Here is a 12,106-nt window from a genome sequence, read left to right as displayed (position 1 = left end):
GCACTCGCGGGCTGCGCTGCCGCCGTGGCCGGGAGCGGCTCCTTCCTCCTCCACCTCCTCCGCACGGGGCGCTCGGCAGAGGCGAGGCAGGCGCTGCATGAACGTTTGTGTCGGGAGCAGCAGAAGCAGCAGCAGCCCTCAAAATGCCGAAGCCGGTGAGCGGGGCGCGGTGGGAGGGAGGCGGTCGGCGGGGCCGCACCGGGGCCCCCGCCCGGCGCTGGGCGTCGGGGGCTTGCCCGAGCCAGGGCGCTCGGCGGGGCGGCCACCTCCGGGAGTCGCGGGCTTTTGCCGGGCTGGAAGGGCTGAGTCCCGGTCCCTGCTCCCTGCGACTGGACGGGGCGTTTGGACTGGAGCGCCCGGGGAAGTTGTGCGCGGCGGCGGGAGGGAGCGGCGGGCACCCCGCTCGGGAGCCACATCAGCGGCTGCTTGGAGCGGCAGGGATCGCTAGGGCCCGCGGGCGGGACGGAGGCGCCTCGGGGGGGCTGGAGGATCTCCTCGCCGTCCCGCCGCCGGGAAGGGGAGCACGGAGCCCCGGTCCCTGTGCTCCAGAGATCAGGCGGTGGATTTGCTCCGTCTTGTGCAGCGCTTCCGTGCTAGATAGACATGCACAGAGCTCCCGAGTAACTCTCGAAAGAAGAGCTTTCATCACGCTCCCGCTTAAGGAGAAATGATACAACTGCGCCGGCTGCCATTTAGTATGCTTGTGGCCTATGCATTTATCTACAGGAAGCATGTATGCATCTGTAAACATAGCAAAAACCTTGTTCCCGCCTTTTTTGCGATCTAAAAACGAAATGCTAGGGGCTGTTAATAAAAGTTCTCCACACTGGTCTTTACCAGTCGTTATCGAAGTCCTGTTTCCTTTTTTGGTTGGATATTTTTTTTTTTAAATTTGAACGGTGCTTTTTATCCCTCCTTCTTTTTCTTGACACCACCACCTCCTCTCCGCCTCCCCCCCCCCCCACCCTTCTAGTGGGTTTTTTTGTTTGTTTTATTTTAAAGCCTGCTGCTACTGTGCCGGTTAGAGACAGTAATTCCCTTGGGGAGCCAACTGCCTAATGCGGAGCTTTGAGCAGTCCTCGGAGCAGACGCACTTTTGAACTTTGAAGAGCATAATCAGAACAGATTGTTGTTACTATCTATTTTCAATAGAGGCAATATTTCTTAAAATGCAATGCAGTGAAGGACTTATATGAGTATTAGCTCACTTAAATGAAATGTGAAATAAGAGCAAACAAGCTTATCTTTGTGGTAATAAGTAATTGATGTTTTATCACCATAACGTTAAAGTTAGTTGAACATTTTTTTTAAGCATTTAGCTTAACTTATATAGCAGTTGCTATAAACCTACCAAAAAAATAAAAAAAACCCAAAAAACCAGAAACCCAACACAACAAAAGACAAAAACACACCAAAACCAAACTGTGTTCAGTCTGAAGAAATGATAAATCTTCAGTCTCTCTGGTTGTATTTCATCAGTAGGAGGTGATATATTGCTGTGTATAATAACATCTAACTGAAAGGGCCCTTCTGTAACTGGGGAAGCAAATATATAATTTATAAAGTATGGATAAAAAAGGGTGTGTGTGAATAATCTCTTTCTGCCTTGTTAGCTGTTTGCTAATTAGAGTGCTTTCTTGAAATATCCTGGTTAGAATAATCTGAAATCCTGGTTTAGGACTAAGTCGCGCTGGAAGCCATGGATAGGTGTACAAAAACTCTATAATCTCTTAAAAAAATACAGCTGTGTTTATCCTTTTGCTTGGCAGTGCTAGGTTTGCATTCCCTCAGAGATGGTGATTTTTCTTTGTTTCTTAGCTGAGTAGTCAGTGAATAACAAAGGTGGATGGTGTAAACCACCATCCACTAGGGAAGGACAGTAGAACTGTAAAAACTTCTGAGGTGTGACCTACTGGCTGGGATTTATGGACAAGACTCTGTGTCGATACTTTGTAAATATAAGCCTTTTTCTTATTTAATCTGCTGTTCAGTGGGACTAACTGCCACCTTGTTGTAAATGGAAAAAAGGAATTTTGCAGAGGCTATTTTAGTAAAACACACTGTTCACTCTGTCTGCTTTAGGCTGAGACTGGATTTGGATCCTTCCCAACTCAGCTCATTTAATCTTAATACAGCTAAATAGGATTCGTGTCAGTTTGCATGGAGAGGGGATGTAAAGCTGTCACTCCAGAGGCAGAACTGTGCTCAGGACGAATGTGACAACAGCCTTTGGCATGTGTGAGGAGCGATAGCACGACCTCTTGGGATGCACAGGGAAGCAGTGTGTTTCTGCTGGGTATTTAGCATGGATGCTAAATATTTATTACCTGTGCTTGTTTGCATGTGTCTTGTCTACATGGCATAAGTAAACATGGTGTTTCTTGGCAGGCTTCGTGCTGCTGTGTGTGAAGTCTCACACACTGGTCATCAGTTATTTACAAGTAAAGATTATGATGACAGAAAGCAAAATTTTGGCAACACCTTCCCCTCTGGCCCCTCCACTCACAACCCAGTAAGCTAAACCTTTATATGAAACTATTGCTTTAACAAAAATTATAAATGCACGCACAAAGCTGATGGATCATGTTTGTAATTTATTATTTCACAATAAACAACTGGTGAATCCATTAACAGTAGGACATTAGTGATTTTGTATCTTAACTGAGTACCAAAGTGAAGTGCTAGAAAGCCGACTTCCTGAGTCTGTGGTAACATTTGGTCACAATTAGTTGTATCTGATGCATGTTTACCATGCTCAAAATAAATCTTAGTAAAAGTCCAGAAAATAATACTGAAATAAGTATATTTGTTAATGTAGACACGTGTTAATATGTAATTTAGCACAGCCATTCTGCCATGTGCAAGAGTTACAAAGTAATGAGATCTCTCCAAGGTAAGCTATAAATATATAACCTATACCCAGTTCATGAGGTTTTATGGCTGGGAGTTCATCAACAGTTCAGATGCATGATTTCTATCTAGTCTGTACAGAGGTTCGTTAGGCTTTACAGGTAGTGAATTATTTTGTAAGGAAATGCAAAAGGTGTCATCTTGTCCAAATCTTGCTGTGCTATCTGGAAATGAGTGAAATGCTAAATAAACTTACTTGCTCAGCCTTGCTTCGTTTAATTACTGGAGTGTCTGTGTGCTCTGTGCATTTTTCCTAGATTCATGGTACTAGTTTATTTCTGATGGTGTTTTAGGTGGATTATATCCTCTTGCAAAACAAACCAATCTAATAAATTGTGGCAAGAACAGCATGGCTGCGGGCTAATGAACAGTGCTTACCAAGGAGGAGGAAATGTGATCTTGGGTCTATACAGCTCTTAATTTGATCTGATCTACCAGCATTCTTGGTTACCTTATTGAAGGTGGATTTTTTTGGTTGGTTTGGGTTTGGGTTATTTGTTTCCTGTTGGGGGGAAAAACCAAAATGTAAAGCTTCACAAGGAATTAAATTAGCTTTGCAGTATAGCATTTGATTGATGTGGTGTCACGCAAGAACTTCTAATACTTGTGTGAATGTGTATAAAGCTATGTAAAGAGAGGACAGCAGTAAATGCAGTCTAGCAGCTTTTGGTCCTAAAGAGAAAATACAAGTGAACAATATCCAGAGGCACCTTTTTTAATACCTTTATTAATGGCCTGTGGTCAGGAAGCTGAGCATACTAATGAAATCTGTTCATGTCATGCTGCTGCGGGGGGAGTATTATTGATGCAGAGGGCCAACATATAAAGGGCATTGAAGGGCTGGGGTAATAAGCTCCCTTTGCATATAGTTGAACTTGGAGGGGTGGGGAAAGAAGGTCCCTCACTAAATAGGTTAGAAGGAGATGGATTAATCAGTGGTAGCATAACTGTCCTGTTGTGCCTGTCATCCGCAATGGGTAGGGCTTCTCTATCAGAAAGCATTAATAGAAGGCTCTGGTGAGAGCTTTCCTTTAGTGTAGGTACTTACCTGTGCCCAGGACAGACAAATTCAAAGCAAAACCTAGAGAGTGGGTTTGGGATGACCACAGACAAAATTCCACATTAAGATAAGAGGGTGCTTGGCTATTTCAGCCTGGTAGAATTCAAGGAGTTATCTTTTCCTTCACCTGTGTAATAAAATGTAAGGAATTTAAATGCTAAAGAGGAGAAAGAATTGCTTTAAGCACAATTTGTGGTTTAAGAGACTTTAAACTTTTAGAACCAATAAGCATGTATGGTGGGGGGGGAGGGGAGGGAGTTGTGAGTGGGTAGGATTTTTTTCCCCTTCTTTGTTGATCTTATTAGAAGACTTCCAAGACCTAATTTTATCCTTAAGATAAAATTTGACAGTACACAATTTAATGCTGCTGCCTGTAGGAGTGGGGAACTGGAACTGATGTCTCAAAAGGGTTTTCCCAGCCCTGTGTTGTTAATAATGGGCTGGTGTGTGCTAGGCATGAAGTGGTTAGACAAGTCATCCATACCTGTTTGATGTTGAATATACATGCATGCTGTCTTCAAGTTATTTTTTCAGAATACAGGTCTTCTGCCAAGCCTTTATCTCTCTGTGAGCAGACTATGGCATTAAAATTTAACAAGTTTTTGATAAGCCAGCCAAAAAAATATGCAAGTGTAGTGACAGGAATTTATTTCTAAATATAAACAATTAATATTAGTAATTGTTTCAAGATCTTCTCAATTTATTCTTGACTATGTGTCTTCTAACTACACACAGTGGTTTTATCTCAGAGCTCTTTACAGCAGATTCCTGTAAGTGGACTGAAATAAAAATACTTTTTCAGACCTTTAAGTGTTCACCATCAATTAAAATACTCTTTGCTTATGGATGGCTACAGATTTAGTCAAGAATAAAATATTAACCTCGTAAGCACCAATTGCAGTCCATCAGGTGATACAGTGTATGGTGATTTGATACCAGGAGACATATACTCACTCTGGGGCAAAATGGAAACTCAAGGAAGCTTCCATTTGCCAAATGTCAGAACTCCCTTACATTTGCCAAATGTGTCACTCACTGCTGAAAAAGAAAGGTGGAGGATTCTATGAGTAGTAAATTTAAGGATTCTATGAGTAGTAAATTTAAGGAGATGAATAAAGTTTTAAGAGAATGAGTTCACAGTTTGCCAAAACCCTTATTTACTGTGTGAGCTGAGTAAGCATTTCCGAGGGCAGTTTGTTGTGGGATGTTAGCTGCTACAGAGAAACCAAGGGTGTTAACTGTTATGTTAGTCACTAATTAAAGAATTTCTTAACCTTCTTAAAGGTCAAAAGGAGGGAGATAAGCCTTCCTGTTCTGTTCTCTTCCTCCACCCACATGAACATCTTCCTTTGTCCATGAAAAAAAGCTGTGATATGTCAGGACTTTTTGAGAATAAGTCTTCTTGATGACCACTGAAGATTCCCACTTCGGTGTCGTTCTTGTTTGGCCCACTGTGCCCAAAGAGCTTTACATGCACTGTAAATCCCATAATCACTCAATTGACCTTGATGGAAGGCAGTGCTGCCCAGGATCACTGACCCACGCTGCACACTGTTAAGTAACGTGCTTTAGCTGTGTTGTGTGCTCGCTTTGAAGCCTGGTTTCTGCAACAGATAAGATTTACCCTATGAGCTGAGATGTACGAAGAACAGCAGTGTATGTGCCTAGGAGAGGGGGAAATTGTTGCTATATGAGGCTGGAAACAAGTCATAGCTCAGTGTAACAACCAACCATGCTGCCTCCATACTGCTCATCTGTTCAGATCCAGATTTTGTTTCTCTTTCTAGTTCCTACTTCATAGTGGGGAAATTCACTTGCTTTCTCTGCATCTGCTCTCATCTTTGAGAGGGCGTGAGTAGCAGCCATGTGCTCAGCTGAGGCTGATGGACACCTCATAGTAACAGCTGTCCATTAAGGAAAAATCCTGACTCCTAAGAATTAACATGCAGGACTCTGCCTTCTAATTGAGTAAGTAGGAAAAACTGTTGCTGATGACCATGGACTTGTATTTGGCTACCTACTGTGCAGGCTCAGTGGAAGAGATACTAACTCCCCTACACAAGGCATATAGCCTTTTGCTTCCTTTGAGAGGGGAGTGTGTGATTGCCCTGTTTGGTTTGTGTGCATCTGCTTCTCCCTCACTTTCACGAGCAAGTGCTGTAGCTATTGTGTAAAACTCTGAGGTGTTACTATCACCATCTCTTATTTTCTTGTTACTGCATGAAGAAGTCCATGCTTGCTGTATCTGTTCTAACCTCAGTGTGAAATGAGTGTGAGAGAATTCTCTGGGGATGAGTGGATGGATGTCCTGTTGCTGAATCTTTAGCAGGCTTACAAAACTCTAGAGTGGCTCAGTTCTGCCAAGACACCACCGCTGTGTAGATGCAGAGAGCAGGTCTGTGAGCTGTCTGCTACCTGAAGAAGCAGAGATTAAAAAATCTCACTTTTGAACCCAGGCATCTGAATTTAGCCTGTGTAGCTCAGTAGATGACTTCAAGCCTATACCATAAGTTCTGGTCTTCAGAGTTATTTGTGGGAGCTAAAGTTGGTCTTCAGCACCTAGCTGAGTACATTTAACTGGCTTAACTTTTTGTCTCTGAAGAGATAAGTGTTTGTACAGAGTTCCTGCTGCACAAACTGTGGTGTGTGGTGGGGTGATTTGCATAATTGATACTCGGTGATCTCAGTGTGGGGGCGATAGTTCTTCCTCCATAACAACTGTCACAGCTGTGCAGACAAACTCTTTAAAGGTACCTTATCTGCTGTCACTATGCTCAAGGTACACTTTGGGAACCACTGGAGCATATTTGTTTGCCATCACACATCTATAGTGAGGGGGTGAGAAGAGTTTCATCTCAGAAGCCCTTAAGCTGTTTTAGGGGTTACGAAGGGGTACTTTGGTACTTTGCCAGTCCTTGCAATCACTTTTCCTTTATGATTTGTAACTGCTCAAGAGCAATACCTTTGTGCTCAGGTGACATTCCAGGACTTGGCATGACCTACCTTTATCTGGGAGCAAATAGTACCTCTTGCATGCTGTTTGAAGTACCTGCTTGAGAAGTGGAAGCATTGTAGTATATTGCACATAGATCAGATTATCGAGCTGTCAGAGGTGATCACATCACGTAACCCCACTAAGAAATTTCACAAATGCCATGAAGTGTGTTCCACTGAAGTCCGTGAGTAAAAGGAAAGAGGCTGATATGGAACAGGTGAAACAGAAGGGTGGAATATCAAACAAAAATCTCTCTGACAAAAGGATTTGTATCTAGAATGCAGAATGAACGAACGTCATTACTGGGCCTTGTGTGACTTGTTGCATTGCTATTTCTCCCTAAGTAAATGGAGTTAATTTTCCTTCTGCACTTTGATGTCTGTATGAGCATGGCTGGCCTTGTAGGTCAGGCAGAAGCCCTTGTGGCCTAATAGTACACCTCTGATGTTGCCCAGAAGCTGATGCCTGAGGAAGAGTATTTCAAAGATATGCACCATTGCTTTCCTCTGAGGTATTGGAGGTTGAAAGGTCGTATATAATGAGTTACTAAATGGATTTCTGTGAACTTGTCCAGTCTTGCTTTAAAACCCTGTGAACTCCAGCATCCATAGTATACTTTAACAAAGGCTGTCCTAGATAACCTTCACATTGTTTGGAAAGTTATCTACAAACCTCCTTGCTACAGTGTTACATGAACACACATCCCTTGTCTAGTCTGTTCATGTAGCTCAGGAGTTTATATGCTCTTATGTCCTAGCCTCAGTTAATTTTCTTCCAAATTGAGAAGTCCTAGCTAGCTTAGTTGATCCTTACATGGTAATTATTTGAGCATCCTTGATCTTCTTCCTGTTCACATCTGATGAAAATACTGTTTTGCATCCTGTAACATCTCTGTCCTGGAAGAGTACAGTTACTGAGAACGTTTCCCCAGTAGTTGTTTCTTGGGTGCCTTAAACTCCCAGGTCAGAGTCCTGTGAGACAGTAAGTCACAGATAATCCTTGTGTTCACTCAGCCCATACTGTTCCATTGTCATGTGCTGCTCTTCCACCCCCGAAGAACAACCACCACAGGGTCTATTGAAAGTGTGGAGAGCTGTGTGCTGTCAGGCAATGTTGTTGCTGTCAGACTTCTGACTGTGTAATGGCACTGGGTTTTCCATGCACTTTGCCCTCTAGCCCTCTAGAACATAGATCTCTCCATAAGCATTGGAATAAAAGGCACCGATATTGGTGCTTAGATTCAGGAGAAGCTCTGAGGCTATTGTAGCTTTTATTTAGATTATTCACAGCTTCACATCCTGCCCTGGTTGTTGTGAGTTTGTACTGTGGAGTTTACCTTTTGCAGAAATTGTTGTGTGTTTGTTGCTTCCAAGTGAAAAAGCCAAGCAGAGGCATAACATGATGTTTGTGTTCCAGATCAAGACTGTAAGATACTAATTTATTTTTTTCTTTTTCCTCAAGGGGATTGCAGAAGAATGATATTGCTTTATGTAGTGTAAATATTGGAGATGTTAAATTATTTAGAAGACTCTAAAATTATGATAAAACTTGATAAACTCTATATTATTTGCACTTGGCCCCATGCATATGTTTCTGATGGAAGACAGCAGAAGATCTGATCCATGCTGATCAACTGAGCATCCATTCTGAGCAACTTCTTGAGATAAAGCATATTTGAGGGGTGTTTGTGGGACTTGCTGTAAACTTCATGTGTAAAGCCTCAGTCTCGCAACTTCATTATGTTTAATTAGATGCAACAGCTGTCATGATAAAACAGTCTGTGTATGCAGGAGTTTGATCCAGTGGCCTCTAGCTTTCCTCTGTATTTATTCTTTATGTACAAAGGAGCTATTGTTGCTGCACTCTGTGTTCCTAAATCCATCCTAGCATCCATTGAGGGCAAGTGACACATCCAGGCAGTGGTGCTATGTTGAGCCTGTTGTCACGGGCTGTGTGTTCCTCCTTTAAAGAGAAGACTGCTGCTTGTACACAGATATTTTGAAAATGCTAATGGCGTATTATACAGCATCAGAGAGTCTTTAAAGTGAACATTAATGTATTTCAATGAAACACCATAAACCTTCCTGCTTCTTCATAATATTGTGTTCAAAGTAAATCATTCTTACATCCCTCACATAGAGTGAGGGCAAGTGTTTTGCATGAAAAACACCTGGGCTCCTTAAGTGTACGGGGCTTTGTTCAAGGGCAGTATCCTGGGGCCTTTCAGACTTACTCTGCATTGCTTTATGTCTTGCCAGAACATAGAGTTGTGCCTAGATATTTTCACATTAAAAAAAAATAAAATTGAATTTTAAAGTTTTAGATAGGCCTCTGTCTCTCAGTTTTTCAACTTGTTTCTGGCTTGAGACAGAATGATGCTGTTAGGAAAGAGTTGGGGGGAATCTTCAGTGACTGGAGAAAGATTCTTAAATTTTTATTTTTTTTTTCTGGGAAGAGTGTTTGCTGGGTTTTATTCTTTGACTGAGCAGTTACTGTTAACTGTACAGAGCTGACCAGGGGTGGAGAATGCTGGAAGTCCGTCTGGGGCCTAGGCATTTGAGAGCCAGGGCTATCAGAGTTGTACTGTCACTTGCACTTGCCACACCTGTATGAAATCTTCATGATCTTTTGGCATGCAAAGTGTTATTGCTTGACCTAAGATAAAGAACTGAATTGCAGCCATGGCTGCTTCTTGACTTTTCACGCAGATGCCTACTATGCAGTTATTACATGCTGACAGAAGAGATAGTAGGCCTTCATTAAGGGAACTGAGATAGGCACGCAATTTAGTTTGGCATCTTCTGCACATCTAAACATAAAAAAGTTTGAATTTGCATTCTAGGATTATGTTAATGTTTAATTATAAGGACAGTTTCATGCTATATTACAAACGAAAGTGGCATGGCTGCAATACTGAACTCCATGGATTTGCTGTCTTGTGACCTGTTTGTGTGTGTAGGCAGGGAGGGAGAAGTTTGTTCTCAAAATTCCACCCACTTTGTTAAAACTGGAATTTCTGGATGACTCCCCACATCTGGGTATTGAAGGTTTTCCTGCTTACATGAACCCCCCCCTCCCTCCACTTCATCCAGAAGTCTATCTTTCAGATTTCTCTCCAAAATTGTTCTTGGCTTCCCCTCAAAGTACTTTATTTCTCTTACGAAAAACTGCCACAAAAGAAGTTATAAGTGTTTTTCACCATACATGAGAGCAAATACCTGGGCTCCTATTGCTTTGACTAAACTTAAGAAATTTCAGTAAAGTATGACTGATACAGCTATTGCTCCTTAAAACTGAGGACAAGTACTCCCAAAAATGTGATTCTGCAAGCTGTTGCATTAAAGCTGACTAGTAGTTAAGGCTAACAATAGTACTGGGCAATTTAAAAGTAACTACTAGATTATAGATTACTATATACAACTCAATTTAACCTCAGTGGTATTTCTCCCTCTCCTGGGAAGGTAAGCAAGGTTTTAAGGAACAAAGACCAGTCTACCAGCTCTAATTTTACCTGTTACAAGTGCAATACCTAACTGCTTCATAGACTCTGAGGAATTCCATTGGAACGTGACTTAATGTTCCCATTTATTTGCAATGAGGAAGCAATGTTTAACACAATGAGATCTGAAATGGAACACGTCCTTCAGTTCACAGAGGGGTATTTTGATTTAGCATGGTATGCTGGGAAACTGGGTCGGTCAAATGGGTGCAACCAGCTTGCCTTGTCAGCCAAGGGAATGCCACTGAGGCCGTCTCCTGTTCTGTTCTCCTGTTGTGAGTCTCTGAGGCTCTTTTCTTCCTTGTCAGCAAACTGCTCCCCACTGCACAAGGGAAGGCTCGTGGCTGCTGTGCTGTGCTGCCTCTGCCCTCTCTGAGATGCTCTGTGTCAGGCCGGCAGTGCATGAAAGGTTCTGCCATGGGAGCCGGGGAGGAGCCTGTGAAAGGTTTTCTTCATTGCTGGGCTGTGCAGTTCTTTCCCATTGTCACAGGAATCAGATTCTCCTTCCCCCAGAAGAGAAATGGTAGGTCTGTCATTTGCCTTTTCATTTCAGGTTCTTGGACAACCTTTAAATCATAAAAATGTAGCACTGGGAAGGACTTGGACCTCTGTTTTCTGAAGGCTGCATGGAAGTGGCTACATAATATCATAATACCTTAGCACTCCAGCAATTATTGTTTCTTGTCTTGTTACCCAGCCTGCAATAAGAGGGCTTTTTGTTGGTTTTCTCCATGTGGGTTTAGAAATTTTTATAGCCTTCTATATAAAACATATCATGTTTCAGACAACTCCCATTTGGAAAGGGATTACTAATATGTTTCAAACTATATTTTATTTTTAAACAAACAGAAAACCCCCACAAACAAATAAAAAGCCCTAAACACACACAGATTTAAAAAACCCAAACTGGCAACCAACCCAGAAACACTTGACCTGTAGATCAGTGTAGACTTTCCTTGATTAACTTGCCCCTTCCAAAAGAAGCATTCAGATTTGGGTGACAGCATTCCATCTAGCAAGTCATCAAGGCAGGCAGAACCGAATAGTCACCTGCTGTAATGCTTCTGGTGACAAATACACTCAAGAATGTAATTTTCCCCTCTGTGTAATAGCATCGCACCAGGAAATGTAGTGTTTTTCTGGGGATTATAATAAACCACATCCTTGTCTACAGTGCTGCTGTAGCCCATTGTTTGCAAGTCTGTAATTTGTTCATCTCTGCCTCTTATCCATTCTCACCTCTCCAAGTGTAACACTTGTAGCTATTTTTCAGACCTATCAACAGCCTTGAATTCCAGTGCTGTCCTCCCAAAATACTTACTTGTTCTTGACTAGGTGCTGTTCATGATCTTGTAAGTGCACTCCATCTTCCAGGGATTGTGAGAAAACTTTGTTTTCTTATTCCCTCAATCCCACCACACTCACATCCCCTTTTCAAGACCTTAGCTTGGCAGGAAAAGGTCAGAATATGTATCCCTGCTGTAGTTCCAGCAAGATGAAGGTGCTGAGCCCAGTTGAGAGGGAAGCTGTGTTTTGGCAATCCTGCAGCAGCAGATGGAATTGGTAATTTGCTTGACATTCATGACATTTGTCTCCTGCTCTGAAAGAAGCTATGGAGAATGCAGGTGCACAACTGGTCATT

General features: G+C 42.4%; 1 protein-coding gene across 1 annotated transcript in view; it reads left to right on the top strand.

The window, feature by feature from the left end:
• Positions 1 to 12,106, top strand: part of EZR (ezrin) — a 37,290-nt gene continuing 25,184 nt past the window's right edge. Inside the window, exon 1 of the mRNA XM_064413442.1 lies at positions 1 to 155. Within this exon, the coding sequence (XP_064269512.1) occupies positions 144 to 155 (12 nt within the window). The 5' untranslated portion in view covers positions 1 to 143. The remainder of the gene's footprint in view (positions 156 to 12,106) is intronic.

Source organism: Passer domesticus, chromosome 3 (genome assembly GCF_036417665.1).
Source record: "Passer domesticus isolate bPasDom1 chromosome 3, bPasDom1.hap1, whole genome shotgun sequence".
Taxonomy (NCBI): domain Eukaryota; kingdom Metazoa; phylum Chordata; class Aves; order Passeriformes; family Passeridae; genus Passer; species Passer domesticus.
This window is presented reverse-complemented; position numbering and strand designations above follow the sequence as displayed.